Here is a 23,264-nt window from a genome sequence, read left to right on the forward strand (position 1 = left end):
TATCAGTCCATTTACAGTCACTAGCGCAATCTGCTTCCTCCCCCAAGACTGCTTTTCTTTCGACCACTGCCATTGCCCTAGCGCGGAGATTTTACTTACTGGACCGCGCTAATTTGAGGGCTGTCGTTAAATGTCCCCTTCCTAGAATTGTGGCCATCAGCGTTTATCGCCTAGCATTGAAAGAAATAACTAGATGGAAAATTAGGGCGAGAGTTACAGTAGGCACATAAGGTGTATTCCAATTGCCCTCGATTTAGTTTAGGGCGATCAACGAAAGATCCGCGCTAAGGCCTGGGCAGTGGGTCCCGAGAAAAAACAGACCTTAGGAAGGAAGCAGATTTCGCTAGTAACTATATCACGAAAAATCATGAACATGAAATATCACTACTCAACATTATTCATATTCGCAAGATTCATGAGTACATATTAACTATTCCTTTCGGGGCCCTACTTGTGACATGATCGGCCATCAAATGCCGATTAGTGATTAAGGGCCTCAAATTGAGGCTCTTAAATTATTGACTACGGAGACCAAACTGAGCGTCAGAATCAATTCGCGAATAACTCTTATTGATACAGCATTTATACTAAGTTGCGTACCATAGTGCAGTATGGGAAAGTCATGGCTTTGCTTTCATGTGTGGCTGACAATAACTACATCAAGCGCCAATGATTACAGGGCCGCTCGAAATCAGCTTCACTTGGGTTTTCTCTTTCAAAAAGTTTTTGAACTTTATCTTGCATGACATTATACCTATTGTAGTTAGACTACCCCTGACCCGGTAATTTTTTGTATTTCATGACACTGTTAACTATACGGATAAAAATAGGCATTGTATCCCGTTGTACGGCCTTGCTTTGGTTTGTGGTACAAGACTAGAAGTTCCAGAACACCCCTTGCAAACGAAGCAAACAATGTAGTCGGTGGTCTGCCCATCCCTGCAACTTCCATTCCACGATCAGTCAACTCCTCTACGTCAGGTAAAATCTGGCGGATGGGGAAAGACAGAAGCAGATTGAAAAAAAAGAAGAGAGAGAAGAGAACTGGTGAGGTGCATTTTTCACGTCCGCGTTATCTTCTTTAGTCAAACTTGCATTCCTGACCGATTCTATTACCGGTTGAACCTGGACATTGAAATGTGCTAACGTTGACTAAATCAGAGACTGTTCGCCATGATCAACGACTGGCCATCGTACCATAATGACTCTCAAGCCCAGCCGCCCGAGCTCTCGGACCAGGATTCGCAATACGCCCCCACAGATGGATATGACAACGATACCCCACCCTCTTGTTATGCATTTAGCCCTTCTCCGGATCGCCACCCCCAGGATGATTCGCAGGGCGAAGCCCAGACCGACCCCGTATCCCCGAGTATCCCGCAGCAAGGAATAGCCAAACTTCTTCAACTCTGTGAGTGGGAAGCAAGCAGACCGGACGATGACCTCCCATCAGGGTTCATCCGATATACAATCGAGTGGAAAGTCAAGGTGAACAACCGGTTCAGGTGGGAGGATACAATAAAGGATGTGGCCCTGACTCCTAGTGCTTATTAGTCTTTAGTCTTGAAGGATAAATTAGACACTGTTGTTCATGATAGAGTACCACGGAGCCGGAGGGTCAGGTCAGATGGTACTTCTGTGGTTGTGTCGGTTAACGAGCATAAGCATAAGAATGTAAAAACATGGTACAAATTTCTTGATATTAATTGGACTATAGTAGAAGAATTATTACTTGGATAGGGTAAGCTTTATGTTCGAGGCAAGGAACTTAGGGTCACGATCATCTTTAACTATATTAAGGACGATAGTTATGGCAGAAGCGCGGCTTAAAGGGGCGAGAAACAAGGTAAGTCATCCGTCACCACAAGAATGCTTAACGAGCGGGATGCGCAACTTGATGCCGAAGAACATGTGTCTGGGTAACAGTCAGTGTGGCGAGCTGTCTACAGTCTGATACGGTGTCCTTCTCCATCTTACCACCTAGGGCCCCACTACTAGCAGGATCCTCATGGGAAGAAGCACTACCAATTAAGAACGCATCATTTGAAGCGCCTAATTGCCTTTGTTGAAGGTGGTGGTGATTTAGAGGGCCAAGATAATGTTCTAGAGGTAATCCGTCAAGATTTGTACATGGAGGAGCAACAAAGACTGGAACACTCATAGCCCAAGATCAATAAGTCACTTGCTCTCGGGAGCTGTCCGCCGATTAATATTCACTTGGTGGAGGGCACCCCTCACTACTGCCCCCAGCGGATAGCTCCATTATAGTATTGACCGTACCTTCCCAGCAGAGCCAACAAAAAGAATTAATCACAATCGATGGACCACGCGATGTGGCTGTGAAGGAATATAGCGCCTGGCAAGAAATAAATGTCGTCGACGAAGGGCTAAAAGCTCAATTTCAGCTAGCTTGTGATGTCACACTGGTCAATAGTCTGGACCTAGAGCAGGTGCATGAGGATGGGAATCCGAACTTTTTTGTCGAGAAAGGGGTGGCAATAGGTATTACACGTTGGTTTGTGGGTGATATTATGAAATGGGTACAGGATGTCAGGATTTAATAGGTAAGTTCGGAACAGATCGTGATCGTTATTAATAGATTTTAATCAAGGTTTGGCGTTTCATTGCTTCTAATTGAGTTTTAATATACAGATACTACCCCCTCCCAAAAAGCAAAATAAAATACATTTGCTCAACAAAATAACCCTCATCTTCTGGTAGATGGTCAGGCCTAGTATCATTTACGAAGTTGAGCATACCTCAGGCGCAGTCTTTAATGACAACGCCAGCATGTTGGAAATGCCCAATTGCACTTTGTTCGCGTGACCCCACAGCTTCAATACATTTCTCAAGAAAGATTTGAAGCCCTTGCTCCGGACTCTGCTCGTATTTTGATCAGTGGCGCCTGATGTATGCTTTCAATTCAGACAAGAACTCCTCGATGGGATTCAGGTCTGGTGAGTAAGGAGGCAAATATATTAGTTTTACTCCGGCCGCGGCATATGTCTCCTTTAGTCGGTCAGAATGATGGAACGATGCATTGTCCATGACAATGACGGATTTTGGTTCAGGCCACCGTCCGCAGTGCTTGAGGAGCTGCTCAATGAAGTCTTCGAACACAGCTGCATCAGTCGAGCCTTGAAATACACGAGACAGGACAACGCCGTCCTGCGCATACGCAGGCAGGATCTGGTATCTCTGGTCGTGATGGAATTTTGATATCTGCAATGGCGTCAACCCCACAGGAGACCAGCCAGTGCGCCTGAACCCAATACGTTTATCACAACCAGATTCATCTACATAAATTAGATAGTATGATTTGAAATCTGATAGAGTATGAATGTAAAAATCTCGTAAGTCGGCATTCTGTTCTTTGGCTTTTTGTCAAGCCACCTTTTTCGACTAGCCGACCGAAACCAGAGCCCTTTTCAGACTGGAACTTGTCACCCATGTATGAAACTCATCCCATATGAACAGGATCATCTCATCCACAAATAGTCCCGGCTTCTCGATAAGGTGTTCGCACAATGTCTGTATCATCGGTGGCGTAACGGTTCTTCGTCGGCGGACGCGCGTGGACGGAGCTCGGACATGACCGAACAAGCGGAGGTTGTTGCGAATATTGACGTTCGAGCGCTCGCTAGTTAGCTTTTTCGCGTCTACTATCGTTTAGAGGCTGTTTGTATCAAGAGCCACTCAAGTTTTGTTTTCATCATTACTGTATGCGACGTCAACTATGCTTGAATAATAGTGCTCAAATTCCTTTTGATTGTTGAACGCTGAAAACCGCGATCCTTGGGAAAAATCTGGATACAGCATCACCGATATCGACAAACTTGGGGAATTTATGATGAATGTCAAACACTGCATGATCTTGGACTACGGGCAATAGATCAGCAGTCAAAGCAGTGCATAAATTGATTGACTACGGTTGGCACTCAATAGATAAACGATAGTCACTGTATCTAAAAGGATGTGAACCCGCGATTAGAGATTCAGTAGTTTCAAACCTCAAATTCTGATCGAATTCGGGGCCAAGTCTGACTGGTGACATTTGCTTCCAAATTGACCTCACTTAAGAGCCAGTCGAGGAGAGTTTTCCCTATGCCCTTGACGGTTTAATGAGCTTTCTTTCAAGTAGTGAATGGCTTACAGGATACACTACTAAAAAATGGTCTCGATGTCCCCAGCTCATCAAAATCCTGCGCGGATATCATACGCAATTCGGTCGAGATTGGCCGGGATCCCCGCGTCCACCCTGTGGCGCCGGGCCAATAACAAGCCTTCCCTTGATGACAAAGCCGCCAATCAGCAGTACCTCACCCCACAAGAGGAGCAAGCGCTGGTAGAATATGTGTTGCGCTTAGCAGATAACGGCTATCCGCTTCCAGTCAAGTTCCTACGGTCGCTCGCCCTGATCATCGTGCGCCAACGATCCTCAAACTTCCAGATCACCGACCCCGGCCTCGAGATCCGACTGCCGGGAAAGAATTGGCCGCAGGGGTTTTACCGACGACACCCGCAGTTGAAAGCGCGACGGCTGCGAGCGATCGATTGGAAGCGAGATGGCCGGCACATTGAAGACAAAATCCGACACTGGTTTGACATTATTGGCCGAGAGCTAGCTGAGCCGGCCATTCTCCCCGAGAATGTGTATAATATGGACGAGACGGGAGTTCTTCTCAGCGTTCTCAACTCTCTCAAGGTACTCGTCAACAAAGACGATTTGAGAAAGCATCGAGGGACCACAGTGAAGCGGACGCTGGTCACGGCGATCGAATGTATCTCCGCCGATGGTCGGTTCCTGCACCCGCTCATTATCTGGCCAGCAGCCACCCATCGTAGCTCGTGGACCACTCACCCTACCCCCGGATGGCATTTTGCCTGCTCCAAAACAGGCTATACGAACACCGAAATCAGTCTATACTGGATGGAACATGTGTTCGACCCGCAGACTCGAGACCGAGCGGGCGATCAGCCACGAGTCTTAATCTGCGATGGTTTCGGCACCCATGAGTCTCTAGAGATTATGAAATTCTGCTTTGCTAATCGTATTATCCTGTGTCGTCTCCCTTCTCATACGTCTCACAAACTGCAGCCGTGCGATGTGGGTGTCTTCGGTCCTCTGAAAACGGCATACCGGACACAGGTTGAGCAGACATGCCGTGCTGGGGTGAGTACCATCGGCAAGCCACACTTCACCTATCTTTACGATCGCGCTCGAAAGGAGGCATTTACACCCCGCAATATACGATCGGCCTGGTCGCGAAGCGGCCTCTTTCCATTCGATCCGTCTCGCGTCCTCCGAGAGTGTCAGGCGTTCAGGCCCGAGGTCCAGACCACGATCCCTGCGGACCATCCGACCGTGTCCTCTAATCTCCGTCACACTCCAAACACCTCGGATCATTTCGCCTTGCTTCGCAGCGAGGTAGAGCAAGACACCCAGGGTCTAGACAGTGTGTGCAAAGATCGTCTGCAGACACTGAGCCGCGCGGCCGAAAAGGTCTTTGCGGAGCGCGCCTTGTTGCTGGAGGAGAACCGGATCCTATTTGAGCAGAATAATGAAAAGACCTGTCGACAATCCAGCGGCTTGACGATTGTAGGACATGCAAAAGTGATGAGCTACGAGGATATCGTTGAGGCGCAGAAGAAACGCGACATGATGGAGACGGAACAAGCCACGCGGAAAAGGAGGTCGAAAGCTGGGGGCAAGCTGCTTTCCAAATCGGAGGAGAAGCGCAAGGCGGAGCAGGAGATTCAAGCATGGAATATGAGTGATTATTGCTTAGTTCTGGATTTCTAGAATCGTTCAGCATGCTAGAATCATCTGTCTTCGTATCGGTTCATCGCCAGAAGTGGTTTAATGTTTCTCACTGTCGACTGTTGGATATTATATATTTGTCCCTACCCGCACAGCATTATCTCCTGGTGATACCTCAAGATGCCGTTACCTACCGTATAGACACATAGTTTTATCGTCAATAAAGACGTAATCGTAATTTATTTCAAAACCTCTCGATGACTATCTAAATGTATTTGTTCGTGGATATCGCTTGTAGGGTCGGGTTGGGCAGCGTCGCGTTCCCGCGAGGCTAAGCTTCCGAATACTCTCACGGGCTGTGCGTAAACCCCACCTTTTAGCGATGATTTGTATTAAGAAAAACCTACTTCTTAATTCATTTCTCAGCAGTCAGCATCATTGCACGATTTTATAAACTCTAAACCCAGCAGTCAAGATGATGTCAACGCATGGAGAAACCCCTGCATCGCCATGTCCCTTCCACAAAGACGATCAGCTTAATAGTGATCTCGATGCATCGCTTGATTATTTGCCGGGTTATCCTCGAATCAAATTGAGCGACAAGAAGAGCTTGCTTGAGTTCATCCTTCAGGAGATCTGGTCAGAGGACCTCGAGTCGATATCGGGCAAACTCTGGTGGATGTCGAAGCAGGATAGCAGCAACATCTCTCCGTTGCATCGACAGCGAGTGAAGGGCCGACAGATTATCGTTACTGAGGATCCTCGGCTACATCTCGTCTGGATCGATGACCGAATATTTCTCAAACCCCTTCCTCGATACATGACATCCTACGTATTCTGGGATACGTTCATGAGCGACCAGTCTAAACATGGTCCGGCGGCGAAGCTCCGAATGGCCGCACTCGGGTATCTGCGAACTTATTTCTACCTGATCCAATATGAATCCGATCTACGAGTCGCACAAGATCCAGCTCTTTGCCTGGTTCCTGAAGATGTGACCTGGTCTCAGTTCTGCCGGATCACTGCCTGTTTCAACGACATCACGGATAACGAAGTATCAGGACGATATCATTACGGAGAGATCCGATTGACTCGACTGAACTATTACGCGCCATTCCTCTTGGGAGAAGGCCATTATCAACGAGTGAACCATCAGTATCGAGCGTACTTCGCTCGAATTCAAGGGCCGGTTATATCTGCATTTGCATTTTTCTCAATCCTTCTGAACTGTATGCAAGTCAGCCTCGCCGCCTCCGATTCCGATAAGAGATATTCGAGTTATCTATTATCTGCAAGTTGCTACTGGTTCAGCACTCTAATCGAATGTGCGACCGGTATTCTCTTGCTGATGGTGGTGCTTCTCTTCTTTTTCAAAGTGATTAGGGAATGGAGGTTTGCGATAGCCCATCGGCTACATTGGGAAAAGGATCCACAGCGAAGATTACAAGGCCATGTGTAGGTAGGAATTTAGGAATAATCCAGAACATTCGATCAAGTTTTCTAGATTGGCACTCAGATTATTCTATACAGCGACGTAAGGGCGATTTTTGTATGGCTTTCTCTGGTTGCAGACTTAGCCACACGACTTGTGAGGAGACAAAACAGAATTGAATCACCATATGATGCTTCAAACGGATAGCTGAAGACTGTTGATCAACTTCACTCATGGATTCTTGAAGACCGTTGATGTACAGTATTTGCAGGCTCAAATCATTGCTGCGCATCTAGTCTATCGAGAATGGCGATGGTCAACGAATAATTTGCCCAAAAATGCCCGTTTAGTGTAGAACATGGTCACTTAGGCAAAAGTAATCAGACAGTTCTGAGCAGAATTCGATGGGCAAAAGAGCAGGAAAAGCAAATGTGATACTTGACCGTCAACGGCCGAGCAACAGGCGCATTAATTTAGCTGGGGGGAATTCCACCATTTATCAGGATTCTCACCTGGTTGACGAGAAATGCAAGTAAAACGGTCGATTTTGGTGCATCTGCTGCCTTGCATGGGGCGTTGGTCACGTGTAGTTCGGGGTCAACGCGATCCCCCAGGACGGGCCATGTTTTCATTTCGCTTTGGTCACACGGACCACCATCGTCTCACAAGCCACTAAGTCTAAAGCGGCTAGCACTAAGCCAGACCGAGGCAAGTGTAGTTCCACATGACGGCACGTGATGTCAGAGCAAGGGGTATGAAACTGTCACAAGCGATTAAGTAACTTACTGTAGTGCGAAGGTCATGGTAATTAGCTTTTTTAGGAAGTTTGGTTTTCGATAGGAACCGACTGATACTGTGCTTGGTCTGGATACTCTCGGCATTAAGAAATGATTTGAAACCAAGTTGCATTTGGTATACAGCAGTATTTACGAAATGATGCGAGATGCATGCTTGACCCCGCACGTGTTGTTTGATTCAGCCGCACTGGCAAGCTGAGCTGGCCATCTCAACAGGGAACGCCCAGTCTCCTCTCATCTCATCACCCAGATATCACCAAGCGTGAGTAACTATATATCACGATGGCTACTCAGAGAAAGTCGCACGTCTTCCGGGTGACAGGCCTCTTGAGGGAACTGCCTGATGGGGATCTCGCGGCCGCGTTACAAGAGGCCATCACCGACAACTTGGCAGATGACGAGTTATCGCACCTGAAGGCTGAGATCACAATATTGCCTTCGTGCTATGAAACTGACACACAAAGGGTGGCCCTGGTGCAGTTCCGTGGTGAAGTGCCCCAGTTCCTTCGTGAGCTGAGAGTCGACCCGCTTGAAGACTGGCAGATCGAGATGGGCGATGATGACATCAACTTTGAAAGCCACTTCTTTGGATTCACTCAGCTCTATGCGACAGACGATCAGGAGCCAGTGTTTGCGGAGTAGGGACTGTGTCTTTACCTATATCCAAAAGATCAATAGTGACAGTTAACGCAACACAGCATCATCGCCATCGCCGGGTTAGATGGACATGCATACGGATCGTGGCAGGGCAGAGGAAATCTCGGTCGGATGTGGCTCCGTGACTTCCTGTCGAAGGATCTTCCGCAGTGCCGCACCATGATCTACGGGTATAACTCGAAGCTGTCCAGCCACGGCGTCGATACGATCCTCGACTACGGGCGGGAGCTGATGGAGGAGATCAAGAAAGTTCGAAACACGAAGGAGGTAGGGTTGCTATATGAATTGCCCATTGGTAGTAAGTTCGGGCTGACTCTGTAACTAGCTCCAGCAGAGACCTCTGATATTCATCGCACACAGTTTTGGAGGCATTATCTTGGCTCACGTAGGACTACCATGTGATCCGAATTATCATACATAGTATACTAACATCAACTAGTGCCTGGTGAAGGCCATCCAGACGAGGGATGAAGACCACCCGGCGATCACGTCGCTATATCCAGCCACATACAGCATGATCCTCTTTGCTATCCCACATAAAGGATTAGTGATGGACGACATCCAGCAGATGATGGGTGGCGATAAGAGCCACCCGCGAGAGCAACTACTACAACAGATCTCTAGTAACTCGGACCTACTAATCCATCAACTGACCGACTTCAAGAATCTGATCCGGGACCGTAAGGTGGTCAGTTTCTACGAGACGGAGCAGACAAGACGGTTGGTATTGGTACGTGTTGATCTTTGACTGAACAGACTATGCCATACTGATCATCGTATAGGACTCGGAAAGCGGACGATGGAAACGCACTGGGGATTTTATGACGATAGTGGGCGCAAACTCGGCTCTTCTCCAGCTCCCCGATCATGTAGAGGACAAGGTGCCGCTACATGCCGATCACTCGATGCTGGTCAAATTCGACGCGCGCAACGCGGCTGGATATCGAACGACGCTCGATAAGCTACAGCAGTTCGCAAAGGACGCGCCAGCAGTGGTGGCGGCGCGGTTCAGTGAGTGAATTGCGCCAGGGTGATGTTAGGAGCTAATGGGAACTGTGTTCAGCGCAGACGCGATCGAAGGCCCATCCGTGCTCCACAGTGCCTTTCAAGAAGGACCCAATGTTTGTGGGCCGTGAAAATATCCTCAGTGCGATCAAGGAAAGACACAAGGTGGTCGGCCAGGCTCATAAGCGGGTGGCACTGGTGGGGTTGGCTGGCGTCGGGTGAGCGGTCGCCATCAGAAAGCATATTGAATAATGACTGACTGATCGCGCTGCCGTCAGAAAAACGCAGACGGCTATCGAATATTCCTATCGCGTGCGAGAATCCATAGCAGACATGTGGGTTTTTTGGATCCACGCCAGCAATGCATCACGGTTAGAACAGGGCTACCAGCAGATTGCTGCGGTCGCAGAGATTCCGGGACGGGACGACCCAAAGACCAACATCCTCCAGCTCGTGTTCCAGTGGTTGTGTGATGCACGCAACGGGCGGTGGCTGATGGTGCTGGATAATGCAGATGACGATGGTATCTTCTTTAGTGATACTGGATCCAATGAGCGAGGGCCACTGGTGAAGTTTCTGCCCGATGCCGCCCATGGATCCATCCTGATCACATCGCGAAATGGTCTTGCGGCGCGGAATCTGGTGGGGAGCGACGGTCATGTGATCACAATTCAGCCAATGAACGAAGAGGAGTCCCTCGCCCTGTTACGGTCAAGGATCCCGTTCACCCAATCTGGAGAGTCTGGAGAGGACGAGAAGGCACTGGTCCAGGCACTGGAATACATTCCGCTGGCAATCACCCAGGCGGGGTCTTATGTTGCAAATCGATCACCTCGGGTTACGGTTTCCCGGTACCTTCAGTTGTTCCGCGAGAGCGAGTCAAACCAGACCCATCTTCTTCAGCATGAGGACGCCAAAGACCTTCGGCGGGACTCCAGTATCCGGTATGCGGTCATTACGACATGGCAGCTATCTTTTGAGCAAATCCGCCAGGAGCGGCCGGCGGCAACGGATTTGCTTGCGTTAATGAGTATGTTTGATCGACAGGGCATCCCAGAAGGCCTCGTCCGTGGGGATGGTGATGGGCTCCAATTTGAAGATGCAGTAGCGCCGTTGGTCAGTTATTCTCTTATTCGGGTTGAGTATGAAACAGGGTCGTTTGATATGCACCGACTGGTCCAGTTATCGGTCCGGACGTGGCTGTCGATCCACCTCGTGCTGGCACGGTGGCAAGAGAAGTCGCGAGCGATCATGGCAGAGATGTTCCCCGATGGAGAGTACGAAAGCTGGAATGAATGCCAAAGGCTACTTCCGCATGCAAAAGAGGTGACGAAGTCTACATCTAATCAGCATGAAGAGGATCTATTGCATACGGCCACCCTCTTATCTAATTGTGGATGGTTTCTAGATCTTCAAGGAGTTTATGAAGAGGCGGAAGCGATGCATCGACGGGCGTTGGAAGCAAGAGAGAAGGTGCTTGGACGCGAGCATCCTAACACGCTCACCAGTGTGAATAACCTTGGCCACGTGTTCTCCAGCCAAGGGAAATATAAAGAGGCGGAAGGGTTGCATCGACGGGCATTGGAAGGGTATGAGAAGGTGCTTGGACGCGAGCATCCTGACACGCTCAGCAGTGTCAGTCACCTTGGCCACGTGTTCTCCAGGCAAGGGAAATATGAAGAGGCGGAAGCGATGGATCGACGGGCATTGGAAGGGTATGAGAGGGTGCTTGGACGCGAGCATCCTTACACGCTCAGCAGTGTCAGTCACCTTGGCTTCGTGCTCTCCAGGCAAGGGAAATATGAAGAGGCGGAAGCGATGCATCGACAGGCGTTGGAAGCAAAAGAGAAGGTGCTTGGACACGAGCATCCCGACACGCTCACCAGTGTCAGTAATCTTGGCTTAGTGTTCTCCAGGCAAGGGAAATATGAAGAGGCAGAAGCGATGCATCGACGGGCGCTGGAAGCACGAGAGAAGGTGCTTGGACGCGAGCATCCCGACACGCTCACCAGCGTCAGCAACCTTGGCAGTGTGCTCTCCAGCCAAGGGAAATATGAAGAGGCGGAAGCCCTCCGTCCACGGGAATTGAAAGACCTATCCTTAGAGACTGTAAGTTCTAGCACCCTCATGCAGCAAGGGATCCTGCCTAAGAACATATTCCCCACTCCTCATCCGTTGCTTCAATTGTCGCAAAGGCATCATCGATCACTGCGAGAGAGACATGACTGTGACCTCGACTGAGATCTTGAGACGCGAAATTCTTTGGCCCCATCGGCAAATCAGCTACACTGTCTCAAGGTAAGGTAACCTTTGCAAATTTGCAGCGGCTTCGTAACCCCCGACCTGTATCGATGGCATTTCCGTGTTGAGGCAGCATACACGAACATATAATACCCATCGTTTGTGGCTTCTCCTGCAGCAATGTATACCCTCATAGTTTCATGTGGTCCCGAGGCACCTTTACCAGACAAAGTTATGTTTCCTTAAAACAGGCCCTCTCCTACTTGCGGGCAGGGTCGTGGCGCTGTTCCTTCCAGTGCCGCTAGTATTTTTCATACATGAAGTTACATGATTGTTTCATTCCCATGTATTCGCGCTACCGGTATTTTTGTTTTATGTACCTTTCTACTGCCAAGAACTCCACCAAAATTGGAATATTTCCAAGTAACATAATTTTAATGATGTATAAAGGTAATATAGGAGACTAGTTAGACAAATTGATGCCATGTTGTCTTTACCTTTTATCTCAGTAGGTTTTGTGGATGATTTCGGCGTCATAGTAGTAAACAGCGGATTTTCTAGAAGTGCGCGTCGTTCTGTAATCCACCACGCTAACACTACATTATATTGGTTTGAAGAGAGTTATCGAATAAGAAATGAATCAATCATTGTTTCTGCTGCTCTCAGGTAATATTCATTACGTATATTGGGAGTCACGGCGCTCGAATGTGCAGGTACATGTCGGGCGTTTCACCACACAGGGCATTTCATGTCACCGGGATGGGGGTTACTATGTGTTTGAGGGTGCGCGGCTCGACCGGGTGCGCGGGACGGCCGTGAATTACGTTAGGGGGTTGAGCTTAGTAACGTCGTTGAGAGCCTTACGATCGTCAGGTATATGGGGGTGCTGAATATTCCTCGGGCGCACTAGTAAAATTGCAACCGTCTTTTGTCGACAGAACCAACTCGTAAGTCCGGCTGAGGCTCTTGATCAGCCCCATGCGAAGATTTTCTGTTCGATCATTTACTAAAAGAAGTTACCATGCTCGTGGTCCCGGGGTGTTACATCTGCAGCGGGTCTTGCGCCACATGAGGATTCTGGAAAGTGATCGATGCCTTCCAGAACCACAGACTGGCATCTGATTTGCCAGGCACGGTGGGACCGACCCGTGGAACTCTGAGGCTTCTCCGCATCAGGCAAATCCCCTTGATTACTCACCAGGGACCCAACCAATCAAAATTGCTCGAAACAGGAACCTAAACGGGTCCGCGGTTGCATGGCCGCGCAAGTTTGGGAGGAGCAGGGCCCCTGGGTCAGAATTGACTTGAGTGGCCGGACCAGCCCAATTAGCGAAATTCTGGAAGGGTACTCGCAGATCCTCCGTTTGCCCTGCTCAAGCGTCGACTTCAAGGGAAAAGGCAAGAATATATTTTTCCATATCCGCAGTGGTCAATTGGCCGTTTGCCCTCCTGATCGGGAACTTACCAATGGCCAAGGCAATCGTTCTTAGTAGGGTGAATTACTACGATGAGAGTCGGAGAGTGGGACGGCAAAATCGAAATGATCGGCCGGTACCTTAAACCTTATTTGGCACGTGGGTTGCGTCGCCAGTCCAAGAACGGCTCCGTTCCACACCGGAGACCAATTGGGTAATGACCACGATATCGTGAGTTCGTATGAGGCTGCAGGTAGTCAGTGATAGAGAGCAGGGGAGAGGACCAACTGAGATGTCAGATCTCATTACAATATTCTGATCCGGATGGGGATCAATGAGGCGCCCGCCCAGTCTTCTCCCCCCTCTGCCACGATCATCTCCTTTGATGGCTATTTTCACAGCTCTCAGTCGGTCGCAGATCCCTTTCATATCGCCAAGAAATTCTTCATTCCGGCTAACTTCATAGTTTGAGATGCGTACACAATGCTAGGTACTCGCAGTGCGGCTCACTAGGGAAGAATGCGCATTGAATTTCGAATGTCTTCTCTGATCAAGTCAGTAGGCCAAAGATTTCTTTGCCGTCTAGATTCGTGACACTCGTTTTACGATGCATTCATTTCAGCTTCCAAAATACTTCAATAGTGATTTTCGTGATGGGCAAGGGTAGGGAGGAAGGACGATGAATTTATAATTCCAAACGACGAGATGGCATTGATAACGAAAGGCAAGATTCAGCGTGAAAGACAGCACGAAAACTTGGAAAACACGCAGAACTAGTCTCAGACGTCTGGAAAGTGATCCCATTAATCGCAAGGCCGGATTTAGGACCATCTTGACCGGTCCTGGGAGCTATTATGTTCCTGGAACGTCCGCTCAAGATCCCAAGGCCAGACTTCCAGTTTCGGGGATGTAGGTAAGGGGTCCTTGTGGCGGACACTGGTTTCACGTGCAGGCTTCTGTCCCGAACGGGTCAAGCGACAACTGGTCCTAGGATCTCAATCAGTGTTCCCGCGAATCATTGAACCGAAACTGGGAATCCAACTAATGGCCCTGGGGGCTAGTTTGCTCCTGGGGCTCTTGAACCATATCCTGGAACAACTGGCCTTGATCCCGGGGCCATATTCTCAATAGCCGGCCGGCTACCTAGCTAGGAAGCCATTAAATATGCTTTTCTTTCCGTCCTGGCTTCACGATCAACTTATGAACTCAGGCTCATTGCCACTCCATCCCCAAAACCTCTATCACATTATGACCCTGCGAGGACAAACCTAGTTAGTCAAGGATACTTTCACTAGTCATGAGGCAAAGATAATCGAAAGATGTAGTCAGATTCGGATAATTGTATTTTGTTGCATTCCTACTCAACAAGACGCAAGCTTGCGTAAGGCTGCGCATAGCGACGGTACGGTTGCGAAATACTCTTGGGATTTGGGCAACAGTTCAGAGCCAAGTGGGCCCGTCAGAAAATTCATCCTGAAGAACTGAAAAAAAAAAAAACAGCAAGACCTCGTCCACCAACAACAGCACGAAACATCTTCAAAAAAGGCGGATGGGAAACCTGACTAACTTTGGAATTAGAACGCACATTCTAAGTGTTAAGTAGTTTACGTACCTTGACTTCAGATATCCTTCTTTTCCTTCAAAATCACGCATAAAAATTTTGTCAAGAAATGATTCAAAAAAAAAGTCGGCTATGCGGGGTGAAGTGTTGTTGTTCAACGCAACCATCCCGACGTCCTTGGTTTCGGGTAAAAGACAGGTATTCCGATCATGTGATCAAAACTGTGTGCTTGTGGGAGGTGACTTTGCATCAATCCGCACGGCAGCTGCAGTCAAACACAAGGCCAGGTTAACTAAAGGCTCCCAGGGTTCAGTAGTACAGTAGCAAGGATGAAGTATTTCGGCTTGAATATTGCTCACCTGCTGATCTTCAATTCTTGCCACTGCAAGTTGGACATGCAATGCCTTTCACGAACTTGTCGCCTCCGCAGGTTTCACATGGGGCCATCTTCGTTCTCGTCGAGGTGACTAGTAGGCAGGGAGGTGTATTTTCGGTGATCTGCGTGGTTTATCAGAGCAAGAGAGGAACATGCCGTCAGTTTTCCTCTGGGCGAAAAGCCGATGATCTCGCTGCCCGACCGCGGCGACCTGGCTCGTTATTTATTAGATTGCGGCCGATTCCTCGGTCCGCACTTACAACCAATTAACTAACTACATTTTTCAAACTATGACTAATCGATCTTTCCCCTGACCTTCCCCCAGCCATGAGAAAAGACGGGTGGACCTGTGTCTTCATTTAACATAGACTGAACACCTCGCCCCCATCCTCAACAATGTCAAACACACAACCACAGTGTGCTTGCTCAGCCTTCTTTGAAACGGAAATTAATCTAAGCGAGCATCTCGAAGAATACCGGGTCAGTGACTTAGATAAGTGATACCACTCAGCTGACCTCTTCTAGTTTCGCGAACAGCGCCTGCAAGCTGAACTCGAGCGGTGCCAAACCCATTCGAGGGCAAACAGCGATGACTGTCGAGACAGAAGCGACAACGATCAAGGCGAAAGCGATGACGAAAGGGACGCCGAAAATCCTATTGACACAACAAGGAAGACTGGAGCTCCCAAAGGGCATTTCTGTCCATCCTGTAACCGAGCAAAACCATTTCCGAAAATGCAGGGGCTCCGGCGGCATTTTCAACAGCGCAAGTGCTATCTTCTCCGATACACTGCTTGCTATTAATTTTCATACAGATGTCACATGTGAGGAAGTGTGCGTGTGCTGCTTCAAAGTTTTCCGGCTCGTGAGCGAGTTCGTTAGACATGCTGCTAAACATAATGGAACATGCGAAAGAAAATGGACCTTCATCAGGAAAACATCCGATGAACTACGCGAAAAATCCGACAAACAACTAGCTCTCGCAATGAGCCAGTATTCATCGAGAGTTGTCGTGGGGAAGAAACGGAAATGGGATGTGGCAAATCTGGGCTTCGATATTTCGGGAGCTCGAGCTGAGACCGACAGGATTGGTATGACGGCTTTGGACAAAAGTTTTTGCTATATCAATGAGGGTGATAGTCTTCACCAGCTCCATTCGGCTCGCATTGAACTATCTGCAGCCCCAAACCCGACGCAGTCGCCTATAACATTACCCCGGCTGGCCATCATGGCCGACCCTATCAATCCTAGCAGCACTCCGAGCATGTTCGCGGAGGAAATATACTTCAACCCGGCAGAAGGTCAAAACCAAGGTCTTGACTTGTTACAGGATTTTGATGCTCCTATCCTTCAGATTATGAACAGTATCCCTGCATTGACGACCGGATGGGCGGCACAAGACGATATTGTAGATATGACCACAGAAATTGCAGCCTACCAAGAACAATGAGAGCTAATTCTCTGTGCTTCCACCCGAACCCTCAAACGTGAAGTTAAGACCAATGTTTGCGCTGAGCATCTCTAGGTCCCTGACTTTATTTTCCAGCCCCTTTGAGTATGGAAGAGTCATTTTCGCCCAGTTGGCGATCACTTCATCCGTAGCAAAAAGAAACGTAATGGCATACCCTTGCTCGATCTGAAAACCGAGTCTAGCGTCCAAAATCACCCTGCAGCTGTTAGAGCATGAGACTGTTATATATTGCTACCACTTACAAGCCACCATCCGGGAAATCCTTCACCTCGGGCTGAGAGCCCACATGATCCAGCTCAGACTGGGATATTTCATATAAGGACCTCCTCCCCCTCGTAGTCGGCAAATCGTGAAGATGTGAACGGGCATAATACTCCACTCGCGATCCTTTGGCCCACAGATGCACCATGAGAACACGGCGACCAGCTTTTGGCCCACCCCTCCTGAAGCATTCGACATGACCAGGGAATTCTTCGTATCTAAGCCAGTGTCCGAGGCTGCACCGTTCGAGGGAGGATTCGAGGATCGATCGGATTCGCTGGAGATGATAAGATGGTAGTTATAGAAACGGGTCATTTCGCTTACTTCGTCAAAGGCAAATTGCTTGCAAAAGTCCATTCCATATTCGGTGAGGTAAGGGAAACCCCGTCTTTCCATCTCCAAGACGCGGTTGCCAACTGTTGAGTCATTCAAATCAAAAAACCCCTCCTCGAGGAGAGACCTCCCTGCCATATCTAGCGAAAATGCGGTTGATGCCATACTGAGACTGGCTGTGCCTGAAGCCGATGATACGAACAGCTGCGGATCAGCTGCGGGGCAGTGGTTGGTCGCAACTGACCGGAGAAATAATTTATTCCATAGCCGTGAAACCCTTACCCCACTTCGGCCGCGGGAATTCCCGCGCTGACTTGTCCGTTTAAGCGTTTAGGTACGTCAGGGGACACAGTTGTGTGATCCCCCCCTGCAGGGAACACAGTTGTGTGATCCCCTCCTACAGGGAACGCAGTTGTGTGATCATCACTGCAATTGGTCGCCCAGTCTACCACTTCGGTATGCTAGTGCTTCCGATGCAGAGCTAGTACGACCCCATTATTTAGTGACCCAAAGCAAATGCGACACCGCCAGTTGAATGATACCTGAATCTACCAATTAAAATTAGCATTTTACTTCGTATACCATGCATGCACCATGCGGTGCACTGTATGCAGCTAAATGCTGAATACGTAAAGGGAAGCAACATCTTGATAAGTAAAGCGATCTTTGTATCAAGATAAATTCAAGTCCAGAGTAATAAATATATAAGAAGGAGCAGTTACTCAAGATTTTGCTGACCTCTCAATTCATCACTGGCATTCTTGTCTCTTAGTCAGTTCATACTGTACCAGCTTCCCATATAGTGCCGATATTCCTCAGTCGTTCAAATTGCACAAACGGTGCTGAAGACTTCCTCCTGCCACCAAAACTCGACGCCACCTGATAGTCCAACGAAGGAGTAAAAAATGCCTCATGCCACCGTTAAGGATCTGATGCATCTCTTGAGTGTGTTTCTTGAGAACGCGCTGCCCGATCTTACGGACCAAGAGCCTCCAAGCACTCCTGTCTCTCAGGACCAGTCCCCACAAGGTCTCGACATAGTTCGACTGAAGCAGTTGATGGCCAAGGTCAGCCACACCGAAGGTCATTCGGCAGAATCTTCATTGGTGACCAAGCCTACTCAGTCTTTTCCTGAAAGCAATGAGCAGCAAAAGAACGTTTCTAGACCAGATGTATTTGATCTCAACAGTCCGATCTGTACTACCCCGGATGATTTCAAATCGTTCGAAAAATGGACCGCAACACCCGAATTCAAAATGGTCATGGAAACGTATGAGCCCCCAATTCTCCTTCTCATTCCATTTTTACAAATTGACTGATAAGGTTTCAGTTGGGACAAAGAAGCATGCAAATACAAAATCGCCGAGCCGGATAAGAGTAGCGGTGGCCTGGACGACTATGCTAAATATGCATTCGTTGTCCGTGAGCGTGTGGGTATGTAATGCCGTTACTAAATGATGGAAGCCGTACTAATAGTATTACCAGACCGAACTTCCGAGGAGGTGACGCCGTACATAGACATCAAATCGGAAGGCCTGCGCGACGTACTTCGTGAGGTGCTGCACGACATCAAAGCTATTAGCCTGATGGAGGACAAGCCATCGGTAATATAGACATAGTATTACCTTCAAGAAGATCGCTGACCTGATTTTAGATCGAGCAAAACGTCCTTTTCCATTTCCTCCCGGATCTCGAAAGATCTTCGGAGAACACAGAAAACAATTTGGATCATCAATCGGCACATGCGCAGCATCTTCACCTGCTCATCTATCACCTCAGGCACGCATATGCTCCTATCTCGCAGCGTCTTGAGTCAATGTTGCAGCACGGTCATATTACGTATGACCTTCTCTGGGTACTTTTCAAGCCTGGTTGCCATATTTATACCACATGCATTGGCACAAACGAGCCACGATGTGTCATATTCGACGCAGGGGAAGAGATAACACGAAATGATGAGACGTGGTTCAATCTCGAATGCCGATTCATTGACTATGACGGCGGCAGATTCGGCGAGGCCGGAATCTTTCTGCGCGTGCCAAAGTTCCGAGGGTCAAAGCCAATCGAGACTCTTGAGGCTTACCCTCTCCACCACCATCCGAGTTCCGAGCAAGTCCAGAAAGACCTAATCGCGAGAGGTCAAAAGTTTCGAGATTTTGCTGGCTCGCACATCCAGCACTGTAAAGGCAGCGCGTTCTTTATGAACAAGGGAAAAGCTATCAAAATCAAGATCGACAGTCGAGTTGCAGTGGACGCCGCATTTTTCCATGAAATGCAGCCGAACTACTCCCGACCGTCTCTTCGCGACATAGGGGTGAAAGAAAAAGACGGCATTACCGTCTTTGACTTAGGTGCAATGTTCATGGAAGACCGTGAGCGAGAAAAGGAGAAAATGCGAGGGGACGGTGTGGATGCACAAAAGCTGAGCGAGGCCGATTTGTTAATCGCCTGTCCAACAGTTTGTTGTTTCAGTTTCAAGGAGAAAATGTTCTGTATGTTGAAAGGTTGCTTAATGATTTGAGGACTGGCTAATTGATTCCAGTGGAGTGCGCAGTCAGTGCTCTTAGAGACGTGAACTGGTCACCTGAATCATTTGATTGCCTGCAAATTCCGCCAGAGAACAAGACACTCCTTCTATCCATGGCAAAGACCCGCTTGGGTCTGATACCGACAGTACCCTTTGACGACGTAATTGACGGAAAAGGTCAAGGACTCAACATCCTTCTGGAGTATGTCAGCAACTTGTTTATGCACTATATTGGCTCGTCCGCCCTAACATATCCTAGTGGCCCACCCGGCGTGGGAAAGACATTCACGGTTGAAGCAACCTCGGAATATTTCAAGCTGCCTCTTTACTCGGTACGAGCCAATTATGGCACTGATTGTGACCTCGCTGACTTCCTCAGATATCCGCAGGCGAGCTCGTTGTCGACCACGGGGATTCCAATGCGCTTGAGCAACAACTTGAAACTATCTTCAAGATTGCCAATCACTTCAAAGCCGTGCTCCTCTTGGATGAGGCAGATGCGTTCATGGAGCAGCGAACGTCGTACCACGATGCTCATAATCGCCTGGTGACCGTTTTTCTGCGAAAGTTGGAATATTACCAAGGAATCCTTTTCTTGACTTCGAATCGGGGAATTCAATTTGATGATGCAATCCTCAGTCGGATCCATTTGATCACCAAGTACGAAGGCTTGAGCAAGGAATTTCGAAGGGGTCTTTGGTCCACTTTTCTGGCCAAGGCACGAACAATTCAAGGATCTGCCGTGATCGAGGAGCGTGATCTCCGACGTTTGGAGGCTTTAGAATTGAATGGACGAGAAGTGGGTTCCAAAATGCTTCTGTGAACTGCCACTTGCCAACTGACGTGCACTAGATTAAAAACATCGCAGCAATTGCACATGCTCTGGCTGAGGCGAACGCCAGCCACGTGAGCTACAAATACTTGGAGTTGGCCGCGGAATCGAATCAGAAATTTTCAAAGGAGTTTGGCAGAGAAAGGCCGACAGGTGGGATGTATGTCTAAACGCACTAGGGAAACCCAAGCGGATAATCTGTTTATTTTCAAAGTCGTTGCGCAGTCAGGCAATCGAGCGCTTATCTCGGTATCTGTGGTTAGTACACGATAGTCCACAATATGGATTCTGAGTATCATAATTAAATTTTTATTTTGGTTGCATTCTTGCCAACACCTTCAAGTCAAGTCCGAGAGCCAGAATCGGATACTAACGCTTGTAGAATCAGACACTACCTCAGACTAGTAGCTCAAATACCATAAATTTATGACCAAAGCAATGCAAGTCATCTTGATTGAAAGCAACCCAACTCGGTCTCATAGTCTGCAGAGAGACCGACTAAATCACGTGTGTCGTGAGTAGGCGCGTTGCCGATCCGCCGCGAACATTTCGGGCGAGCGATGTGAGTCTCTCTCTCCGCGACACTCGTCACACAGACTACCGGCATTCTGTTGGCTGGTAGGGTCTCCAATCACCTGGGACCTCTGATAAATTCGACCATTTTGCCTCCCTGGCCCATTACAGTACACTCGCCCGCCCACGCAGCATTCTTGCCCTCCCCTCTCTCCTCATTGCACTACAGTACTGGCGCTCGTAAAGCCGAAGACTACACGCCATCATCTCAAAAGATCGCTCCAAATGCTGCTTGCGGCGAGACTACTTTCACCATCGCTCACCGCGGATGTAAAAAAGATCCCCTCAATCAAATGCACAGTCTCCGCATGGCCCATCGCTCGCTTTACAAATGATTGTGAAAAAAAAGGCGTCACCCGAGTGATGAGGGTGGATAACCTTGGAAGTGATTCCTGCGGTCATATGGTGTGTGCGACGGCAAACTTTTGGTCCTAAGCCCCTGAAGACCAGTCCTATCTTCAGCACGGTCGGCTTCAGGATCATCTTCAACGGTTCTGGGAGCTGCAGCACTCCTAAAACGCGCACAAACGATCCTGGGACCAGGCTTTCCCTAACGGGGATCTACGTGTAGTGTTCCTGGGGCGGGCACTCTGGTCTCACGTGCAAAGTTTTGGCCAAGAGGAATACGAGGGAATCGGCCCTGGGATCTTAAACAGTGATCCTGCGGATGACTGAAGCGAAACTGGGAATGCAGCCACTGGATCTGGGAGCTAGTTTGCTCCTAGGGCTCTCGAGCCATATCCTGGAGCTGTTGGTCCTCATCCCGGCGCCAATTTCTTTAAAGCCCGCCCATTACTCAGCTAGGACGCTCTACAAATGCCTTCTTGTCCTGGCTTCTTGATTGACTTATGAACCCAGGGCATCGCCACTTCATTCTATAGCTCCATTATATTATGCCCCGGTGGAGACCGACCAGACCATGGATAACTTCATGGCCAATGCGTCCTCAAAGGTAGGGGTCGTCCTCAAAGAAAATATCTCAATCATCATGGTCATATCTGTGCTCTCAATCGCCGCATACAATGCCTTGGAAACGGTGTTCATCACGTTCGATGTTGTCCGAAAACACCGCGCTCTATACTTTTGGAGCATGCAAGCCGCATCGTGGGGCACCCTTGTACATGCTCTTCCTGCCATTATTTGCTCCGCATCTCAAACACCAGACTGCCGATGATCATTCTCTTCATCATTGGGTGGTACGCTATGGTCACTGGCCAAGCAGTTGTACTCTACTCGCGCTTGCGCCTGGTGGTACTCGACACCAGCAAGGTGCGATGGGTGCTCTGGATGATTGTTGCAAATGTTTGCATCCTACATGTCCCCATGACTATTCTCTTCTTCAGTCACATTGGCGGTGACGCACGCTTCACTCAACCTGCTGCAACCTACAATCGAATCCAATTGATCGGCTTCTGTTTACAAGAAAGCGTCATCTGTTGCATCTACTTCTATGAGGTGACGCACAATCTCATGAGTATTGCCGGAACTTGCGGTCGTGGAAGCCGTCATGCCACCCTTCATCTGCTCTGCGTCAGCGGTCTCGTCTTTGCCCTCAACATCCTGGTTCACCTAACGGAGTACAAGCTGCATTTCTTTCAAGTCAGTTTGCAAACTGTGATATACAGTATCAAGTTGAAACTGGAATTCACGCTGCTCTATCATCTTCGCGCAGCAATGCAGTCCGATCCTCTGGTGTTTCCACTTGACCGAATGCAAGATCGCTGTTCATCAAGTAATTTGGATTTCTTGAGCATGAATCCCCGGCCCACAACCGTTACGCAGGAGGTGATAGTGCTATCTCGCGCTGATCCAGCGGAAAGAAGGGATCGTTGTGACTCACTGTCTAGCGGTACTCCTGAATATCACAAAACATTACGCGAGATTTTACATCGTCCGGTAGGGACTCGAGGGTGCCAGAGTGCTGAATAGATGCTGGCTAGCTCAGCTTACCTGAGAGGATTGCCGTGACTGTCCACCATCGTCGTCAGTAACTAGGCAGTATTGTGTCCATCAAACTTATGA

General features: G+C 48.7%; 6 protein-coding genes across 6 annotated transcripts; 5 read left to right on the plus strand and 1 right to left on the minus strand.

Annotated features, from left to right (window-relative positions):
- Window positions 1-4,180: 4,180 nt before the first annotated feature.
- On the plus strand, window positions 4,181-5,803 carry N7466_001466 (uncharacterized protein; the record flags this gene model as incomplete). The annotated part of the gene is made up of 1 exon (XM_057160864.1): window positions 4,181-5,803. The coding sequence occupies one exon, from the start codon at window positions 4,181-4,183 to the stop codon at window positions 5,801-5,803; it is 1,623 nt and encodes a 540-aa protein (XP_057024149.1).
- Window positions 5,804-6,236: 433 nt separating this feature from the next.
- Window positions 6,237-7,220, plus strand: N7466_001467 (uncharacterized protein; the record flags this gene model as incomplete). Its single annotated transcript, XM_057160865.1, has 1 exon — window positions 6,237-7,220. The coding sequence occupies one exon, from the start codon at window positions 6,237-6,239 to the stop codon at window positions 7,218-7,220; it is 984 nt and encodes a 327-aa protein (XP_057024150.1).
- A 1,052-nt stretch (window positions 7,221-8,272) lies between these two features.
- On the plus strand, window positions 8,273-11,893 carry N7466_001468 (uncharacterized protein; the record flags this gene model as incomplete). Its single annotated transcript, XM_057160866.1, has 7 exons — window positions 8,273-8,628; window positions 8,689-8,914; window positions 8,973-9,032; window positions 9,087-9,377; window positions 9,430-9,658; window positions 9,711-9,870; window positions 9,931-11,893. The coding sequence occupies 7 exons, from the start codon at window positions 8,273-8,275 to the stop codon at window positions 11,891-11,893; spliced, it is 3,285 nt and encodes a 1,094-aa protein (XP_057024151.1).
- Window positions 11,894-15,641: 3,748 nt separating this feature from the next.
- On the plus strand, window positions 15,642-16,695 carry N7466_001469 (uncharacterized protein; the record flags this gene model as incomplete). The annotated part of the gene is made up of 2 exons (XM_057160867.1): window positions 15,642-15,661; window positions 15,771-16,695. 2 exons carry the CDS (start codon window positions 15,642-15,644, stop codon window positions 16,693-16,695), a joined length of 945 nt encoding a protein of 314 aa, XP_057024152.1.
- Window positions 16,696-16,980: 285 nt separating this feature from the next.
- N7466_001470 (uncharacterized protein) lies at window positions 16,981-17,475 on the minus strand (the record flags this gene model as incomplete). Its single annotated transcript, XM_057160868.1, has 1 exon — window positions 16,981-17,475. One exon carries the CDS (start codon window positions 17,473-17,475, stop codon window positions 16,981-16,983), a length of 495 nt encoding a protein of 164 aa, XP_057024153.1.
- Window positions 17,476-18,215: 740 nt separating this feature from the next.
- On the plus strand, window positions 18,216-20,839 carry N7466_001471 (uncharacterized protein; the record flags this gene model as incomplete). Its single annotated transcript, XM_057160869.1, has 7 exons — window positions 18,216-18,580; window positions 18,641-18,744; window positions 18,796-18,914; window positions 18,965-19,802; window positions 19,853-20,169; window positions 20,217-20,636; window positions 20,690-20,839. The coding sequence occupies 7 exons, from the start codon at window positions 18,216-18,218 to the stop codon at window positions 20,837-20,839; spliced, it is 2,313 nt and encodes a 770-aa protein (XP_057024154.1).
- Between the last annotated feature and the right edge of the window lie 2,425 nt (window positions 20,840-23,264).

This window comes from Penicillium verhagenii, assembly GCF_028828195.1.
Source record: "Penicillium verhagenii strain IBT 33310 chromosome Unknown utg000003l_segment0_segment0, whole genome shotgun sequence".
Taxonomy (NCBI): Eukaryota; Fungi; Ascomycota; class Eurotiomycetes; order Eurotiales; family Aspergillaceae; genus Penicillium; species Penicillium verhagenii.